General features: G+C 38.2%; 1 protein-coding gene across 2 annotated transcripts in view; it reads right to left on the bottom strand.

Moving 5' to 3' along the window:
• LOC122561080 (protein prune homolog 2-like) overlaps nt 1-21,205 on the bottom strand; it is a 435,917-nt gene that overhangs the window by 119,650 nt on the left and 295,062 nt on the right. For both annotated transcript variants that reach the window (XM_043712461.2, XM_043712468.2), the window contains exons 8-9: nt 8,888-14,964; nt 6,224-6,340 (exon numbers count right to left, since the gene is read on the bottom strand). In XM_043712461.2, coding sequence (XP_043568396.2) covers nt 6,224-6,340; nt 8,888-14,964 — 6,194 coding nt within the window. The remainder of the gene's footprint in view (nt 1-6,223; nt 6,341-8,887; nt 14,965-21,205) is intronic.

Here is a 21,205-nt window from a genome sequence, read left to right as displayed (position 1 = left end):
CATTTAACGGAATCTTATTTTAATAATCCTTCAACATTACGTCTGACTCCCTTCAATATACATTTGAAAATAAACATTTACATAAATGACTATTTATCAATGCAGTAATTTTTGAAGATAATATTAGGATGTATTTCTCATCTCAAAATGCATGACAACTATTAAACACAGATTGAAAATGAGCCAATTGACTTTAATCCTAATTAGACATCAATCAGACATCAAACTATAATGTGAAATCACAGCATTTTATCAAATCAGAATGTTAAAAAAGGCAAAGCAATAAATGCTAGAAAAACACACTTGCTCTTAGCTGTTGTCTTTTATGTCATTGTTGTTTTACACACAAAGTTGCATTGCACTTAATGAAATAAATGGCTAGTCAATCTGTTTTTGGATGTGTTGCTTTAAGAATAATAGCTGGCCAGAGCACTGAAGATTTTCTGTTCTCCAAATAATAGGAAAATCTACATCCATTTGGTGGCACAGTGGTTAGCACTGCTGCCTCACAGCACCAGAGACCCAGATTTAATTCTCCCCTTGGACAAATGTATGTGTGGAGTTTGCACATTCTCTCCCTGTCTGCGTGGGTTTCCTCCAGGTGCTCCGGTTTCCTCCCACAGTCCAAAGATGTGGGGTTAGGTGAATTGGCCATGCTAATTTGCCCGAAAGGGGAATGGGTCTGGGTGGGTTGTTCTTCGGAGGATCGGTGTGGACTTGTTGGGCCAAAGGGCCTGTTTCCCTACTGTAAGTAATCTAATCTAATCTAATCAGAAGTTTGTGAGCTTTCCTACTTTAACTACCCTCCCAGCCGGTGCTTTCCAGATTCCTGCCATCCTCAATAGGATTTGAATCTATGGTCTCCTAAGAATAAAATTCCATCACTCCTTAAATATCTGTGTGCCATTTCTAATATATTATTTAACACATTTATATCAAGCTCCTGTGCAATTGACACCAACAGAATCATTAATAGATGTGAAAAAAACTCCTAGTTTATTACACAGATGTAGCAAGCATTCTGAGGTTTCGATTTAAATCGCACACAACTGATAAATCTATGGTAAACTAAATTAACAAATACAGTGAATCTCTGTTATAATGCAAAAGTTTGAGTCTGCATATTGTATTGTAGCTGCAGTGTATTAATAAGAAAACATTATTCTTTCTTATTTTAACTGGCAATTTTAAGAATTAAATAATTAAGCCACAAGACTCTCACACTATTCAATGAATACTCACTATATGGACATCTAAATGAAATGGTCTGTGTCCATCAGCAGGTCTCCGATCAATCTGGAGTTGATCCAGTCCAGTTAAAAAGTTAATGAACAATTAATAGCCACCAGGGTGAGCCTGCCGGCAGCAGGAGGAAGATGTAGGCTGCTCACCCGATGTAGCAGGCAGTACGTCCAGACTTGGAGCTAGCAGGGCATTTGGGTCACCACCTTTGGTTTAAAGGACAGTGCTAGGTGCAGCAGGGGTAAGTGCTTTGTGCAAGGAACATTGAAATCTAGTATTTCTTAAACATTTGGATGTTTTCACAGAGGTAAGTGTGATTTTTTTTGTCATTTCAATGTTTTACCCAAAGGGAAACCGTTATGACCTTTGTCAGGGAAGACAGAGCCATGGAATACAATATTTTTTATTTGTTCATGGAATAAGGGCATCTCTGGCTAAGTCAGCATTTATTGGCTTTAAGCTGCCTTCTCAAACTGCTACACCCACAGTGCTCTGATGGAGAGTGTTCTGGGTTTTGACAGTTGCAGGGAAAAAAATAATATAGTTCCAAGTCAGAATGCTGCGTGGAACTTACAGATGGTGGTGTTCCTATGTATCTGCTGCCCTTGTCCTTCCAAAGTGCCAGAAGTTGGGAGTTTAGAAGATTCTGTCAAAGGAGGCTTGGTGAGATACAGCTGTGCCTCTTGAAGATGGCACATTCTGCTGCCATTTTGTAATGGTGATGAAGTGAGTGAGTGTTGAAGGCAGTGGATGGCATGCCACGCAAGTGAGATGCTTTCTCCTGGATGGTGTCAAACACTGAGTGTTGATGGAGCTGTATCCATCCAGACATGTGGAGAGTATTTTATCACACGCCTGACAAATGTTTTGTAGCAGATGGACAGCAACTGGGGAGACAGAGGGTAAGTTACTCACCACTAAATTCTCAGCATCTGACCTGCTCTTGTAGCTACAGTATTTATATTGCTTATCCAGTTTTTTCTCTGGTCAATTGTAACCCCTAGGATGCTGATAGTGGAGGATTACGTGATGGTAATGCCTGCCTCTAAATGTCTAAGGACAGTGGTTAGATTCTATCTTGCTTGAGAGGTCATTGACTGCCACCTGTGTGATGTGAATGATGTTTGCTTAAGCCTGCATACTGTCTAAGTCTCGATACACATCAGCATGGACAGCTCAAGTATCCAAAGCATAGTGAATATTGGTGAACTTGGGGCAATCATCATCAAACATCTTCACTTCTGACACTATGACAGTGGGAGGCTCATTGATGAGATAGCTGAAGATTAGTTTGGCTTAGGACACCATCCTGAGGAACTCCTGCAGTGAGGTCCTTCGACAGGGATGAATGCCCTTCAACAACGGTAACCATGTTCCGTTGCGCTTAGCTTGACTCCAACTAGCACAGAACTTTCTCCCAGTTTCACGCTGATTCCAGTTTTGCTACAGCTCCATGATGACATTATTGGTCAAATACAGACTCGGTGTCAGGGTAATCCCTCCCACTCCTGCCTAGCCTCATCGCAGGAGTTCAGCTCTTCAGTCTAAATACAGACCAGAGCTGTACTGAGTTCAGGAGCTGAGCATCAGTGAGTATCAAGTTAAAATTGCCTAGTTAAACAGTCTGACGGTGGCAGTTAACTATCAATACCTGAGTTTCCTTCCTGCATTAGATGTTGGTTATTCTAGTGGAAAGTTAAGAAAAATGTGTCTTTCTATAAGAAGGTCTTTTTTAAAGTGCATGGTCGGAGTAGGGGAAAATTTACCTGAGTGAGACAGATAAAGGGTGAGTAACTGGGAATTTGGGGAAGAGGGGCATGAAAGCACTTTAATTAAGATATACTGCAAGAAATAAACTCTCCAGAAAGAAAGTTGAGTGGGAGATAAAAGCAAGTGTGCATCATAACGCCTACCTGCACTTAGACCACGAGCGGCATAATGTCACATATGCAAGGAAAGCAGCTGATTGGTGAGTAGGTTTAGTCAGTATTTCTAATCTTTCAAATGTAAGTTGGATATTTAGTTTGCATTTAAGTCTGTAGACTTTTTTTCTCTTTTGCTCAGGAATAGCTTGCTGGGTTTCATATTAAGTTCATTATAATTCAAAAGATAACAAAATAGTTTTAAGAGTTAGGGGATGGCAGGCCAGAAGGGCCAAGTGAGGCACACATCATGAGGCAGAGTACGCGAGTAGTACATATAGGGAGGTAGTCTCACCACAGATCAAAAGTGCACTAACAGACAGGGAATGAGTGTCTAGCTGGCAACTAAGAAAACCAGGCAGGTAATGCAGGAATCCCCCAGAGTCTACTATACTATTGCTGATCGCTATTCCATGTTGGAAAACAGAAAGGGTGCTGGTTTGTCAGGTGAATGCAGCCAGAGCTACACCCACAGCACTACAGGCAAATCAGAAGTATAGGGCTGGAGGAAGAAGAGTGGAAGAGTAACAGTTGTAAGGGTTTTCTTTAAGAAGTGAGTGCAAGGGAAAACAGGGAACTACAATCTGTTAGCTTTAGAAGGGAAAATGCAAGGATCTATTTTAAAGAATGGGATAAATAGACACTTGGATGATAATGCTATGGTTAGGCATAGTCAGCATGGATTTGTAGTTGTAAAATTATGCTTGACAAATTTGTCAGGGTTTTTTGAAGATGCTAGTAACAAAATTGATAAAGGAAAGCCAAAGGGCACAGTATACTTAGATTTTCAGGAGGCTTTTAATAAAGTCCCATTCTCTCAGTTCCTCAGCATCCAAGACATCAACTCACTGGCTACTCCACTTGTACAGAGCATATTGCCCTTGGGTGATATGGCACACATTGTTGGGACTACATGGAGTGGACCACTAGTCTGATACAAGTAGTGAAACTACATCTTCAAAAGCCCTATACAGTGCTTCATGATGGTCTTGGCTGAGGATGAGCTGTTAACAAGGTGTCAATAAAGTAATAACCACTGTCAATTGGCTTTTCACTGCGACCTAGTGAGAATCTCATCACACCTTTTGTGAAACACATAAAAAATGGTGCAAGTTGTCCTTGACATTGAGATGGGCTTTACCACTGCTGTCATCCAATTCTGCCAGATCTCCCCATTGCTCATGTCACTCAGACCCCTTATTTCTATCTCAATGTGCTTTCCAGGTGCTGCCATTATGGAATGTCTTGTACCTGCAATCACATGCACTTTGAATATGGCTATAATCCACCCTTTCTTTGTCTCCTTCACTGGAGAAATATTGAATGCCCAATAGGATCTTCTGCAGCCTCTGAGGTGGGAAAGGAAACCTCAGCAAATGCAGTAGCACATCCCTTCTCAGCACCAAACACCAGCACATATACTGTCCCTCGGTGTGAAGTTTCCAAAAAGTAAAACTGAGCAGCTCTCTGGCCATTGAAAGAGTACTGAGTAGAAAGCATGGAGCAGGTTTCTACGTGAAACAAAAATTATTATTTATTATAAGCAATAGACTATAGCTATGGGTAAACAGAATTGCAAATAAGAATACTAACTAAAACTCTAATCTCCTTAATAATACACCCTTTACCCATACACACGTAAAGAGGCAAGCAAGTCGGGATAATAAATTATGGGCAGAAGTAGAAGAAAGAAATAGGGTCAGTTCAGTGGTCTTTGCTTTCCAATTCCAATGTTGAGATGATTCTACTTTGGCTAACCTTGGTGTTCAGTTGTTTCGCTCTAGAAACGTCCAGTGGCTTGTACGATGTACAGAGAAACTGACTCACGTGGGAAATGTCTGTAATTTAGCAGTTCAAATATCACTGCTCACAGCTATTACTGCTGTAAAAAAAAATCTTTCCTGCAGTAAGTTTTGCTGAGAACAATAGCACATCCTTCTGAGTCTCTCTCTCTCTCTCTGCGTCTGTACAACTTGTTTTCAATTCCAAGAGAACCAGTCAACTTCACTTGTAAACAACTCCTCTGCTCACAAAACAGATTTCATACCAGATATTAAATTTCTTGCTGTGAAATTATGTAACCATGTTGGTAAATCTGTTATTTAAAGACATTCTGTCTCTTTGCAGTCCACTATTTTTCAAGACAAAAATTTTAAAAAATGGTTCGTTCATGCTGAAACCTCAACTGCAACATGTGAGAGGTCAGTCATACCGAGCCCTTAGGAAGCACAGTACCAGCCAAAACAACCAGCCTTGCAAGTGACTGTTGCAAATCATATTACCCAGCCTGCCTGAGCATTGCAGTGATAAATATGCAATACTCAGCAGATGACAGTTTAACTCCACATAGATCACTACATCATCTGCCTGAAAGGATCCACGTTCAAAGAAATGCATGGCAACAGTTACCTTCAGGCTACAGTCATGGATGGTCCCCAATATAGTTGGAACTAGCTTGTCATAGAAAGATGTATTCATAGATCTTGAGAACCAGAGTCCAGACTGGTATTCTGTCTCTGACAATAGTATATCAATTTGATCCTGTATATATGCTGGGTGCATAAGACCCCCAGCATCTCTTTACGTTGCACAATTTTGTGAAGGTTATGCAATGTCTATCAACCCAGATGTCTGCCCCGAATATATAGTCGCCATCTTCTTTTTTGTATACCTGAAATTTACAACACCCAAAGTGGAATGAGCTTCATCTTCCATTTTTGGCATGCATTCTTGAGGAGCCACTGTGTATATAGCCATCCCTTTGAATTTGAGTTTAATTGCTGACATAGTATCTATTACCATTCATGATGCTACAAAGAAAATATAATATACAAAACACCTCTGCTCAATCCCACTGATATCAAACTTTTCCATCACATTTCTACTACAATCGCCATCCAAAGTATATTCAGTGGTTTTGAAGTCTTGAATACAAAAATTAAAAATAAACCTGAAATACTCAAGATTAGTTCACATGCTTCATCCTTCATAACATGGCAATTCAGAATAAACTATATTTACATAAGTATAAATGAAAGATTGTGATTATTAAAACTCACCTTGTATATTCTTCATACAACCTGTTTTCCTTTACTTCAGTCAGGTGTTCCTGAAGAGAATCTTGTGCCATTGCTGCAGAGTTCTGAAGTGCATACTCTTGTACAGAGCTCAAGGAACTGTGGAAACAAATTAACAGGGGAAAAAACACAGTAATTTAAACAAAGTTCATAAACGTGAGGAGTGTTGCCTGTAAATTAATTCATCAAAGGAAAGTGACAAAAGTGGAAACAAAAATTTAAATTATTAGTCTAATTGATCATTTGAAATAGTGGATCTAAACAAAAATTAAGGTGAAAAATTTTCATACCCGTTTTATGTAGCTAGGAAGTATACCACTCTGAAGAATTTCTTTATGCCACCTTGATAGATAGCTATATAATAACTCACATGTATATAAGCCAAATACTTATTGGAAAAAGAGCAGAAGTTGCTTCCTTTTGTTGTAAGACAAAAATAGACACAGTATCAAACAACTTGGTATTGAGACTGCTAACTAAAAGCTTGATCCAAGTAATAATTTGTAAGAGTATCAAATGATATTAAAATACAAAAAGCCATTAAAATCATGTAAAATATGTTTTATCTAAAATTGTTCAAGAATTTCTTGCTCAGATTAGAATTAATGGAAAAGTAATTTTACAAATATTCTACAAATCATGTCTACACTCATCCATACACTGAACATTTTGAAAATTATTGAATGATAATGCTGTATTTTATGTAATTTATATTTCATTGCACAATAACAAGTGCATTGACTATAAAACAAAAAATTAAGACATGAATAAACATCAAGGTTTATTGAAACAATTTGTGATTCCTAACATCCTGCTGAGTATGACACATCAAGTGTTAGAACTACATGCAGGAGATGAAAAACACACTTACCAATGTGCATACCACCTACTTTACTTTTCAATCTTGAATATTTGCAAAGAAGATTGTTTAAAAATAATTATGCTGCCCATCAATAAAAGAAAATCCTGTACAAAGGAGCTCTCAGATGATTGATTTCACAATGTTAGCATCTTCCTTCTTTGAGTTTTCAGCTCAAAAGCTGAACCATAGCAAAATGCAGTTTTTGTTTGACTAAGGATAGAGTGAGAAGGCAGGTCTTCTGATGCAGAGATAGGGTTGCCAATCTTTTGGCACAAGGCCCACTTTAGAACTAAGGTCATAAAAATGCATTCATAATTAGGCAAATCAGGCTGATTATTAGCCTGAAAATCTTTTCAACCTGCCTAATGGTACATGGTAAAAGCAGGAGAGCTTCTCGACTAGCTCCCACCTTTAATTTACAATTGAAATGAATACAGGTACACAATCTATACAATAGCAAATATGTTTAATGAGTCTGCTTTAGTTTAACCTTTATTGCATAATTCAAAATTCTGAATTTACTTAAACAATCTATTCATAACAATATTTACTTACATTCTATTGAATTCAATAGGAGACAGGTTATTTAGCTGGAATCTGCTCAAAGAATATCAGGCACATACAGGAACTATACCCGTTAATTTTATGCAACTTCCTGACCAGCTTGGAATGGCTGCAACTTAATGTTCATTTCCTGCTTTCTGATACTATTTTTACAAAAAATATGTGCACTTGTTCTTACATTGTAATGATTACAAAACTCTCATAATACTATACAACTTAGCCTTTTTATTTCAGCCTCTAACAAGAGATTGGACATTCTGGACATTAGTATGCTTCCACCTAATGTTACTTGTTATTTAAAAGATGCACAAGAATAAAGGTAGTACTTCCAACAAAAAACTCCTATTCTGCATTGAGAGAGCAGGAAGTCTAATAGCACTCATCTTCGTATATGTCTGTGCACATTTTTCAGCAGGCTGCCACGATACATACACTCTGCTGTTCCACTGTCCTTCCATCCCTTCCCACGCACACCCAGATATTGGATTCTAAAGGTTGTCCATGAGCAGGAACAGATCCCAAAGGTATTATCTGCTGACAAGAATCCTCATTGAGCAGTCCATCAGCCTGCTTAAACTACATTTTTGAAACCTGGAATGCTTAAGTGGTGTCCTGCAATACCCACCTGTCAGAGTTTCTAACAATATCATGATGCTGCATAACATGCCCAGAAAGTAACTCTTCAGAAACTCTTGACAAAAGATGGTGAGATGTCCCCAGAGGAAGAGGATGAGCAGGACATGGGAACAGATGGAACAGTGGGTGAGGAAGGGAAGCCTTCTACTACGTGAGGTTGCCTGGCCATGGACTTAGCCAGGTCAATGGTATCACAATGACATTTTTCATGGAACCATTGTTGTGAGGCACCAGTTGATCCAGGAAAGGTTTGAATATCCCCATGTATTGTCAGAATTCTTTTGGTGAAAATTATTCCACAAAGAATACAATTTTTAACACTTACTTTTAACAGTTGGCTCCATTCACTTTCAACCACCAACTCTGGCTACCAAAATGTGGTCCCCAAAATGGCTTATTTTTTAACTTTCTGAAATTAATTTTGAATTATGTCAATTTCATTTACAAAGCACTCAATATTTGCCATTTTAGTTAATGAAAATAAAACGTTTTATAATCCAGAATGTTCAACTTTCTGTATATAAAGGATTTGTACTGCTATATTAACAAAAATATTAAAAACAAAATAAAAAGGCATAAATTACCTCACTTTAGTCGAATCTCCCTGTTCAATTAAAATAATCTCTTCCCTCCTTATCTCTTTTCCCACTGAAGTACAACATTCAGTTGCAGATGGGTTGGGATAAATCTGTTCTGCCACATTTTCGCTTTCACTTAAATCTTCATGTGAAACGTTGGCCTCCCTCACAGAGAACTGGGATGCTGTGCTCTCAGTTTCACTGTTGCTTAGCTCATCTGTAGATACAGTTCTTTTTGTATATATTGTAACATTCATTTCTGGAGATATGTGATGCATGGTGTCATAGTCAATCTCAGATTCTTTAGTGTTATCCACACCGGTTTCATTAGAAACAAGGTTCATTGTCTTTAGCTCTTTAATTGAATGTTCTGAACCAGATTCTCTCATTTTTCTTCTACTAGGATATTCCTCAGGTGCGGTGTCCAACAGTTCACTTACATCCACTAATTTTTTATTCTGATCTTTAGTTGGCTTCTCATCCAAATGTGCCCCACCTTGATTTTGGTCTTTATTGCCTAGAAGTTGGGCAGCAGTGGCATTGCATGTTGAAGATAAGCTATCAGAAAATTTCTCCAAGTCACTCATTTCATTTCCACTGATTCTTGGTTGAATAGTAACTGAAGGAAATGTTGAAAAATTATCTTCAAAATCCGTTTTTATAATATCTGCATTCAGATCTATGGCTAGATTTTTAGTTTGCTGGCTACTCGACACTTCTTCACAAGGTCTTTTATTTCCAGCTACAATTATATAATCCATTTCTCCTGTGTCATGGTCTTTATCAGACGTTATTCTGATGTCATTAATATCAAGTTCACTTGAGTTCACCTTGGTTTGGCATTTACCAACTTTGTCAACTTCTGGCGAACCGTTACCAATCTCAATTGAGGAAACTGGAGTGTTGAGCGAATAAACCAAGGAACTGCACTGGTTATCAAATCTTTGTTCCAAAAGGGGAACTCCGCTTTTGCCGTAGAGTTCTGACAATTGTTGCGCAGTTTCCACTCTTACTTCACTTCCTATCATCTCCTTATGCTTCTCTGTTGCAACAGTACTCTCTAAAACAGAAACATGTGAAAATTCGTCAGCAACTATACTACAATCCTGGGGACTAAGATCTTCCCAAAAGTCTGATTTATGGATACTAGATGATAAACTAGAAGATGTCTCGTTGCTGTTACTGCTAATATCTGTATTTCCAAATGAAAGCCATGCACTTTCTACAACATTATGTACCTCTTGCTCTGTTTCAATATTACTTTGGTTTAGCATATCAATGTTAGGCTGTGCTACTATATCAGCTGCTGGTGGAAATATATTTCTCTCTCCGATAACGTCGGTGGAAGTTTTTAGTGAATCAGGCTGCCTTACAGATTCACAAGTACCATGGACAAATGAATCTTCAGATACGTCTGAGTTAGTTTCTCTATTACAACTTTGATATTCAGGACCAGCTGGTTGAGACCCCTCATCACCAATTTTAGATGCTTTCTGTGCCATAACCAACTCATCCTTAATGGTATTAGAAGCACTGATACTTACGGATGAAATACTATCATTCAAATGAATAGCTTCTGTTACTGCCTGAGAAAAATCTTCCAGTGGTTCCATATTCAAAATATTTTCTTCTGATACAGAGAAGTATTCCATCATTCCTGGATCATGTATCTCTCTATCTAGGCTATAGCTAGAAGTAGCAGAAGTAAAATAGTCATCTGCATATCTGGATTTTGAAAAAAGGCATTCATTTTCTCTTTTCTCATCAGTTTTCCTGGCTGCATTGTTGTCTCGGTAAAGATTTGAAGATTTATCTTCTAAAACACTGCCCTCTTGCTCTTTAGCTGGCAAGAATGAATTTAAGCTTTTGTCCTGTAGAGTTACAGATGGCATATCATGTGCTTTTTTGTTTTCATTGTTTTCAGCACCTGAGAGTTCAAACTTTTTAGTTTCGCCCCATGAAATGTCATTTTCACAAAGTAATACGCTATCCACAGTAACAGAAATCTCTTCCATTGGATTCCTGGTATCAAGATGTTGCAAATTTTCTTGATGAGTTACAGTGTCCCTATACTCTGTAAATTTATGATTTGCTAAATCATAATAATGTATTCGCTCTTGATATTTAACCTGTGAATCTGGATCTTTTCTGGTTGCTTCAGCAGCTTCTTCTTCTAACTGAATCCAAGCATCAGGACTAACAAAAGTATGTTGTTTATCTTCTTGTACAAAATCAAACATAGTTTGAGTTAATTCGGTCAGGTCTTTATTTTTATTGAACGTTTGTTTTGCTGTAACAAACTCTTCTCTTGATTCAGTGCAACCATCAGCATATTTCGTTTCCTGTTGGTTGTTTAACTGTATTTTACAGGACTGCGCATCCGCAGCAACTAAGGGTGAATGGCTTGCTTGTTGCACCAATTCATTATGTACATACTGATACTGATCATAAACAGCTGGTTCAGCTAATACACATGAAGCAACACTGTCTGACATTGACAGCCATGACTGCTGTCCAGCTACATCCATTATATCAGGAAGTTCAGTCTTGAGTTCAGCAGGTTTTCCTTCTGACTCCATCCACATATCTGGATTCCCCAGTTCTTGCTTTTCTGTCTCAATCAATTCACTCCATCTATCAGGGCTGTTTGAAGTTGATTGGCTGGAATCTAACTCATGATCATTCAGAATATCAGGATTTACAGTAGTTGATTCAAAAAACAAGTGATCAGATTTAGCCCATAAATCAGGATTTACTGAAGAAATCTGATTTGCATCTTGATGATAGTCATTGACAATATCAGGAATATTTTCATCTTGTTTGACTAACTCCTGTTCAAATTCACTATATGCATCATTACAAGTGGGAAGCAACTCAGGAAATTCAAATTTTGAGTCTGTCCAAGTGTCAGGAATTTCAGTGTAAGTACGGTTATACTCACATTCTACAGGTATGTTAGAATCAAGTGCATTTGATTGCTCTTGTTCAAATCTATTCAAAACAGGGAAATCGGTAGTTGCCTGGATAAATTCAAACTCGGAATCATTATAATGATCAGAATTCTTTACAACTTGTAATTTGTCTTCTTCAATTGGTTGTCTATTGATATCAGTGCCTGCTGGATAGTCTTGTGGTATTTCAGAGGTTAACAACTGACTATCCTGTTCTTTACAATGTGTATCAGAAATGTTGACCACTGGCTGTTCTCTTTGCTGTCCAGATGTTTCCCAGTTTTCTTCTAGGTCAGAATAAGAAAATTCTTCACATTTGCTCTGTGAATTTGAAAATTTTTCATTCAGCTCAGAACCTTCCTGATTCCATGTCTGAGGAGCTGAAGAAGTTTGCTGATTGTCTGTCTCTACCATTTCAAATTCAGAAGATCTGCAGAATTTATTAATTTTATAATCTGGTAAACTGCCTTCAGTTTCAGAATGATGGCCAATGTTGGGGTGACTTGCAGTGGGCTGACTAACCTCCTGTACTTGATTGAACTGGAATTGTTGACTTATGAACATAGATTTATTAACATCCTCTTCAAAAACATTCCATGGAGAGTGTATCCCTGTTGAAAGGTGGCTGCTCTCTTGGATACATCTGTCCTCTGTGTATGAATTTTCAGTTGTAGAATATCTAGTTCTCAGATCTGAACTTTCAATTTTATCTAAAGTTTTTTTTGCACTTTGCAGACTAGTCTTCTCAAGATATTTACCACTTCCATCTAGACTTTCAAAAGGTGAGTTGCTGCAATGTTCAAATTCATTCCATATAACTGAAGCATTTGGAGATGCTTGTTTGCATTCACCTGGGTTCAAAGTCTCTACCACTTCAAATGCTGCCTGATTATGAATAATTGGAGCTTGCTGTCCTTCCTGCACATATTCAGTGATTGGAATGGTAGTTTCTAATAGTGGCTGAGGAATAGCTTGCTCTATTTCATTCCCTTCTTGACTTGACTGATTAATGCTGTTTACTTGCTTACTCAATAGATTAGGATTACTCAATAGTGAGCTGTTGGAATCATGCTGACCAATATTCCATATTTCAACATTATTTTTCTGGAAGTGGTCATCCCGTACATCTGTATTTTCAAAGGTTAGCTGCCTTTTCTCCTTTTCAGGACTAAACTCTAGATCATGCTTGTGTGCAGTCAGAGGGACATCTTTTGCAATCCTTAATTTTTCACTTTCAGAAGTTAGGTTGTTAGGTTCAAGGTCAAATGTAGTCCATGCATCGAAACTTTCACCTGTCACTTGCGTTTTATTTGTAGATTCATTCCCTATAATTGAATTTACAGCAACTGGTAAACTAATCTCCTGTTCAGAATCATTTAATATTGTAGGCATTTGTGATGAAAATAGTTGAGAATCCTGTATAGACTCTGGGCTTTCAGTGTTTGATTGTTGGATTTTCTGCTCGAAATTCTTTGAAATATCTGAAAATTTTTCATTAGGTCTTATAACTTCATGCACTGGTACATTCCAAATAACTGTATTTGCTACTGCTGCTGTACACTGTTTCTGTTCAGAACCTATATGTGAACTGTCTATACCTTGCTGTTTGTCCTGTTGAACTGGTAGTGTTGTTGTGTTTAGCGATTCGTGTACTATTAAATTTTTGGTTGCAAATTTGTAACAAGGATCTATATTATCGACACCTGACAAATTTTCTTCTGTCATAGATTTGCTCCCGTTAGTGTTTGAGATCATTTGAGTTTTGTTTAATTCATCATGTACGTTTGATTTAGCAGAGGTTGATTGGAAAATGCTTGGTTCGGTTATATTCCACTGATCATCAATATTTTTCATAACTGATTGTTGAGATTGGCTATCAATTTGACTCCAGATATCACCATGTGTAAAATCTGATTGAGTGAATTCCTGATCAAAATTTGTCCAAAAATCAGGAGATTGCACAAGTACATTTAGTTTTTTTTGGTTTTCATTCCAGACATCCTTTGGGCCTGGCGCATCCTGTTTCATACAAATTTCAAATTCTTTCTGTTTTCCAGTATGTATAGAATCTGACTGATCAGAGTCAAGGATAACAATTTCGTTCATTTTCTCAATTACATCTTCTGCAAAAATATTATGAGGTCCTTCATCCAGGGGAGAACCATCTACAAGACTGTTCATGGGTGTTGGGGGGACATTCTTATCTTCAATTTGTGATCCAATTACATCATTAGAAAGATTTTGAGAAAGTAAAGAAATATTAGCTGCATGGGATCTAACAACCTGCAACATTTGATCTTCTCCTGATTTATTACCGGCACTTCCTTGTTTGTAAACATGAACATCCTTTACTTTTACCAGGTTAGCTTCTGGACTAGTTTCTTCTGACATATTAGTAGAAGGCTCAGGCCAATTACAACTTAGTGGAACATCTTCCACAATATTTTTTTGAGGGGTGGAATCTAACTTTGACAAGCTGGCAATCATCAAAAACTCTTCATTATTTCCTATAACATCAGCATTAGTGTTACTGCAATGTGATGGATCAAGGACAGACAAATCAAAATTATCATTCACATGGATGACTGAAGGTATCTTTTCCTCAGCTAATTCACCTTCAGGCAGTGAACTAAACATATCATATCCATGTATAACACTAGAGGGCGGTACAATGGCTTCTCGTATCGGGCTTTCATCACTGAGAAAAACAGAACTTTCTTTAGATGACCGATTGCTTCGGATAGTGGCTAACCCGCTGTCTGGACTCATTAGATCTAAATTGCCGTCACCATGAGCCTGCAATGAAGAGTTCAAATTCTGAGAATTTTCCAATAAATTGTCACCAATATATTCAGTGTTCTGGGAATCTATATCAGGACCAGATAAGTCTAAAGCACCAGATGATCCTTCTGAAACTGGAGCACTGCCATTGACAGCTTCAGTGGAAGAAGTTCTCCTGTTCATTACCATTTCTTGTTGTCGCCTATGGATACATTCTTTTATCAGTGGAAGCATTTGTTTGCATGAAACTGAAGAGCTTCCTTGCTGATATGCTCTGATTTCCTGCAACCCATTTTCTATGGGCAATAGCTGAAGAGATGGATTCTGACACTCTTCTAATGTATTGCATATCTGTCAAACAATGAAAATATCAATTAACACTTTATTTCAAGTATAATTTGTTAAATAATTACGGTTAGTATGACAAATCAGAACAATAGATTTTCTGTTTTCTGGAACTTATATTTAATTCATGTAGTGTGCCATTATAATCAGAAATCAAAATCATTAAGTAAAAACAAAAACAAAATAGCTAGTCAATTGTCATTCTAAATTTCTAGAATTTGATAAATTTTTTTCTTTATAAATTGAGAAGCAAAAGATAAGCTTGTATAAAACAAAAATCAATACCACATGAATAAAATGAATGATGGAACAGATAATGGTAATCACCATTAATATTGTGGACCTGAAAGCAGAACTTTGATTTTTTTTAAATAAAAACAGAAATTTCAACAATGTCAGTTGATTTGGTGCAAGTTTAAATATTACTCCAAGTAATCAACTTCCACCCAACAAATTCTTCAGAATATTTTTATTCATTCAAAGGATGTAGATATTGTTGGCAAGTCCAGAATTATTTGCCCATTCCCAGCTGTCCCTCAGAAGGTGATAGGGAGTAATTTCCTTGAACTGCTACAGTCCACAACTGGTAGATTCACCTACAGAGTTGCTAGACTGAAAGTTCCAGGATTTTTAACTCAGCTACAATGAAGGATCAGCGACATATTTTCAAGTCGAGATGGGATGACATTTCGACAGGAATCTGCAGATGTTAGTGCATGTAACATATGTCAGTGTGTTTTTACGCTAAGAAGCTCTTGGTTTAAGGGGGTGCTGTTGAAAATATTTTAACAAGGCGCTACAGTGCATCTTGTCGATCGTACGCACCTCAGCAGAGAGGAATGCTACGCATCTTGAGTGTTAGAGCTGCATTCATTCAGACAAGAGAGAATGTGCCATTATGCTTCTGACTTGTATCTTTTAGACAGTGGACTAATTTTCAGGAGTTGGATAGCATGCTATTTGCCACCTGAGAAGTTATCACATTTTATCCTTTGTTTCCAGACTTTGGCTCACAGGAGCTAAAAAACAGCTGGCTTCTGATAAATTCTTATAGCCTCGGTGTTGATGTAGCTGCTTCGATTAAGTTTTGGTCAGTGGTAGGCCCTAAACGTTGCTGGAGGTTGTTTAATGATGTTAATGCAATCTAATGATGATGAGATATGGTTAGATTCTGTCTTGTTGAAAATGTTCCATAACTGACACTTGTTGTTGCACAAATGTTACTTAATCAGCTCAACCCTGAATGTGATATATGTCTTCCTTCTTGCAGGCATAATCTGCTTCAGAATGTGAGAAGTTGCATATGAAACTGAATATTGTGCAATCATCAGCCAGCAATCATCAAAAGCTCTCCATTTATGAGCTTATGAGATGCTGCCTTATGAGATAGGCAAGGTTAATGAAGAAGCTGAAGATTGTTGAAATTTTAAAAAAACTAGCTTAGGAACAATTGTAGCAATGTCCTGGAATTGAGACTATTTGTTTCCAGCAACCATATCCAATTTTTTTTTATATTAAACATGACTTCCTCTGAATGTATCCTACTTATCATGTTGAGTGAGCCACAAAATGCAGTGCAAGGTGTCCTCAGTGAGACAGTCAACATTTCTACCAACACATGGAAAGTGTTCTGACTGTGACAGGAGGAATGTGCTTTTAATCAAGCCCCACCACTTCACCAGTTGCATGATTAATGCAAATATTGGCTCCATTACCAAAATGGTTAATCGCTTTTCTTAGTACTGCTAGCAAAAAAAATTAAGTCAGGTGATGGGTTTTTTTTTAAATAAAAGGCAAAAGGGAAAAATGAATTATTGGCAAAAGTCTGGAAACAAAGAATAATATTTGATAATTTCGCACATCCACTGAATATCCTGTTAACTCAACTGAATTCTTGACGACTATAGATCCATGAAATTTCCAGTTCTAATTCCAATCAACTTGGAGTCATGTTGTTGAGAATTTATTTTTTAAAAACAACCCACTGCTTCAGGTTATACCATGTAGGCAGAAGTACTGATATTTGAAAACACTATTAGGTTCACTGGATTATTTTCTATAATGAACCGAACTTGAGGAGACACATTGCAGCTTCTGGGGTAGCTCTTGCCTCACTGACTTCTGCGTTTGCAATAAACAGAACTCTAGACCTAACAAGGTTGCTAGGAGATTGTTAGAATAGGCCTCTAGGCCTCTCAAAGCCAGTTTCCTTTCAAGTATTTATGGCTATAAATACCTTCTCGATCTCCTTGAAAAATTACGCTTATCCGCTTTCCCAAATTCACTTGATTTCCATTAAGAACTGCGAATGGATTAGAGCAAAAGAACCTCAATTATCAGAGTATCAATTATCTGAATTTTGGATTATCTGAAGAAGATCTCGAGGTCCCGCAAAAACATTACATCAAAGAAGCATGTGTATTAGATTTACCTGTACTGAAGAACATGTGAAAATACTGGCAAAAACAAAGAAACACAAGCACCTCGAGCATCAGCAACTGGATATTTTTTTAGGTAAGGGTTTTAGATTAGATTAGATTAGATTAGATTAGATTACTTACAGTGTGGAAACAGGCCCTTTGGCCCAACAAGTCCACACCGCCCCGCCGAAGCGCAACCCACCCATACCCCTGCATTTACCCCTTACCTAACACTACGGGCAATTTAGTGTGGCCAATTCACCTAACCTGCACATTTTTGGACTGTGGGAGGAAACCGGAGAACCCAGAGGAAACCCACTCAAACACGGGGAGAACGTGCAAACTCCACACAGTCAGTCGCCCGAGGCGGGAATTGAACCCGGGTCTCTGGTGCTGTGAGGCAGCAGTGCTAACCACTGTGCCACCGTGCCGCCCCACCGTGCTGGGTTAGTTCACAGCTCTTTGTAAAAGTAAGTGTTTTACAGTCCAGGGTATTCCTGTCACTTTATCGGGCCATTCATGGAAAAAATGGCCGAGAAAGTAAACGCAAGCATGAGGCGGCGCTATCGCAACACTAAGTTCCTGGAAACTGACAAATGCTCTTGCAATCGTAGAAGCTGTTTGGAACCTTGTTTAATGGCTTTCCTTGTTTAAGATAGAATCGATTATCTAAACAAGGTGGGCGGGCACTATTTCGTTCAGATAATTGATTATTCAGATAATCGAGGTTCCTCTGTATTAAACTTTTGACATCATGAATTAGTAAATGTGTCAAGCCCAAAGCACTATTGAATGTAATTTTTGGAAGTCACAAGATCCTTAACAATCTAGAAAATATTCAAATTATCCCATCTCTTTCCAACTTTCTTCAAACAGTCCTTAACTAATCGCAACAAAAGCTGCATCAAGTGCAACTGAACCTCTCCTGGGGATAGACATTGAAGTTCCTGTCAGAGTACATTCTTGTTATATTCAGTGTTTTGTCCAGAGGTGTTTTATGTATGGGTGCAAAGACTCATCAGCTGAGGGGCTTCGAGCAAAGGATTAGTGGCAATTAGAGAAAGGCTTGATTGCCTACACTTAACTTGAAATCACAAGTCATCATGGGATGCGGTGTAAATTTTGAAGATACCCAGGCCGAGAACTTCCGGACTTTACACCACTTAATGTCACCTCTGTTTGGTTTGTTCTGCCACAGAACATACTCGTGATGGAGGAGGAGGAGTCTGTCCATTGAAAGGTATGATTCAGGAAGACTAATTATGTTAGACTGCTGCTTGACCAATATATGAGACAGCTCTCACAATTTTGACACAAATCCATTTATGTTAGTGATACTAACTTTGCATGATCACCTGGCCGGGCATGTTTGAATCTGATGCCTAGGTCAGTGCAGATAATTAATTGGCTTTATGGCTATTTGACATTTTCATAATGTCCATAGCTTTTTAGGACAGTTACGAGACAAGCACATTGATGAAGTTCTGGAGTCACATGTAGTTGAGATGAGCTAATGATTGCAGATATTATTCCTTAAAGGTCATTAGTGAACCAGAGGGCTTTTTATATTTACAGCTGGTAAATTCATAAAGATCACTCAGATTAGCTTGTTATTCTGAATGCATTTAAATTAACTGAAGTTAATTTCCCCAGCTGTTGTGGTAGAATTTGAATTCATATCTCTGGACTCTTATTACACCAGGCCTCTCAGTTATTAGTCTGGTACGTAAAGTCACCACCACACCTGTAAACTGGGGATGTGAGCATGGAAAACTGTGAAACACTTCCCCGCTTCCTGGGAACCACCTTATGGGGCATATGATGCTGTCACTAAAATATGGGACTGAAATCCGGGGTTCTCTAATAAGTTAAGATGCAAAAGGTCTAAAAACTGGAACCAACCTGCCTGAAGTCTCCAGTTTTGATGAAGGCTGGACAAGAAGATGGCAATTATTTCCCTTACAGGAGGCTGGTTGGTCATTTAACTATTACAAATAATGCAGACCTTGGGAAACATGTCAGCTGAAAGAAGACATGAGAAGTTGAACCCATACCTGAAGGGTCTGAAGGAGAAAGGATGTGTCCTTCATAGTCAACAAGGTTTCCACTAAACACCTTCACCGCAGTGATTGGCTCTCCTCCACCACATCCAAAACTCCAAACAATTCTTGGACAATTCCCATATCCCAACAATGGGCAAAGGAACTATTCCCAAACCTTTCCTCACAAAGGTCTTTCTCACTCCGACCACAGTCCTGCACATTGCCTTCCTGGCCAAAAGGCTTCAACCTTGTGAATCAGGTGGCCTTTGAGTAGTTACACCAATAAAACAATACTGCAGTTAAGTTCTGCACAGTGTCTATGGAACTCAGTCTTGTGGATTTCTGAAACACAACAGCTTTCCTACTTAGCACCCATCTCTACATTAAAATTCAGGCCACGGCCTCAGAGATATTTCTTTCTATTTTCATTGCATAAATGAGGCATCTCACATTTAATGATAGACGGGGCAGAGAATTTGAGAAACAGTAAAATCTGTCCAATATTTTACAGGACTAAAGAAATTGTTAATAAAACTTTTCCACTCTACTGGAGGCTGTCTTTACACAGGGGGCATGAACTGGGTAAGTTTCAAGTTATTTCCTGATATTAACTAATGCTTGTTTGCTACCAAATTATTCTATAGCAATTTTAGTGTAAACGAGAGTTTCTTTCTGAGAGCTCATGAGCATGGGATGATGGAACGGCATGGTGGCTCAATGGTTAGCCCTGCTGCCTCACAGCGCCATGTACCCGGGTTCGATTCCAGCCTCTGGCACTGTCTATGTGGAGTTTGCACTTGCTCCCCATGTCTGCATGGGTTTCCTCCCACAGTCCAAAGATGTGCAAGTTAGGTGGATTGGCCATGCTGAGTTGTCCATAGTGTTCAGGGATGTATAGGCTGGGTGCATTAGTCAGGGGAAAGGTAAAGTAATAGGGTAGTGGAATGGGTCTGGATGGGATATTCTTCGGAGAATTGGTATGGACTGGTTGGGCCAAATGGCCTTTTTCTACAATGTAGGGATTCTATGAAAAGAAAATTCAGTGTAGTACAATGTCTTTTGTTTCTCTGTATTCTTAATATAATGCTAAAATGAACAATGAACTGTTTTAAAACCGAAAATTGCTGGAGGATTATTTCATATTTTGAAAGCGAGTTAACTTGACACTCATTTTAAGCACAGTTTACACATTGCCTGCTTGAACCGCAGTTAAAGTAAGGTTGCAGGCAAACTGGGATGGAAGGATTCTATACAAATAGAGCTTTGGTTAGCAAAAAATAGATGATTGGTTTGTGGACAAGTCACCAGTTATTGATGAGAAGGCCTTCTGTTTGCCAACAACTATGTGATTGGTTCTCAGTTAGCTGAATAGCTTGGGAACAGGATACATAAAATCTTTCAGACCATTAGCTCATGAGCTCCCTACAATAAAAACCAATTAAATCTGAAGAAAACCAAGTTATTTTCCCTCCAACAACTACTGTAAACTGTGATTTTAAAGTAGCCTGTCTGAATGTTTTAAAAGTGAATCAGCCATCCTGTGCCTCTTGTAAATAAATGGAACCATCAGGATGAAGACCAAGGAGCAGGATTCTGACCAACGCAAGAATGATCTCAGGTACCACTGAACTTTGTTTTCACGCTTTCCTTCCATCTACAAAAGACTTTTTTTTGTCTACGTGTAAGAAAAATAGCGCTTTAATGAGTAGAGTTATATGCCAATGGTTCATAATTGTTTACCTGTAGTTAAAGTCTAATTATGCCAAACTTTATTTTAATTGGCAT

The sequence above is a fragment of the Chiloscyllium plagiosum genome, unplaced genomic scaffold, assembly GCF_037043375.1.
Source record: "Chiloscyllium plagiosum isolate Xiang-an unplaced genomic scaffold, Cpla_swu_hap1 HiC_scaffold_2, whole genome shotgun sequence".
NCBI classification, from domain to species: Eukaryota; Metazoa; Chordata; class Chondrichthyes; order Orectolobiformes; family Hemiscylliidae; genus Chiloscyllium; species Chiloscyllium plagiosum.
Note: the sequence above shows the minus strand (reverse complement) of the source record. Positions and strands in the feature narration are given on the sequence as shown.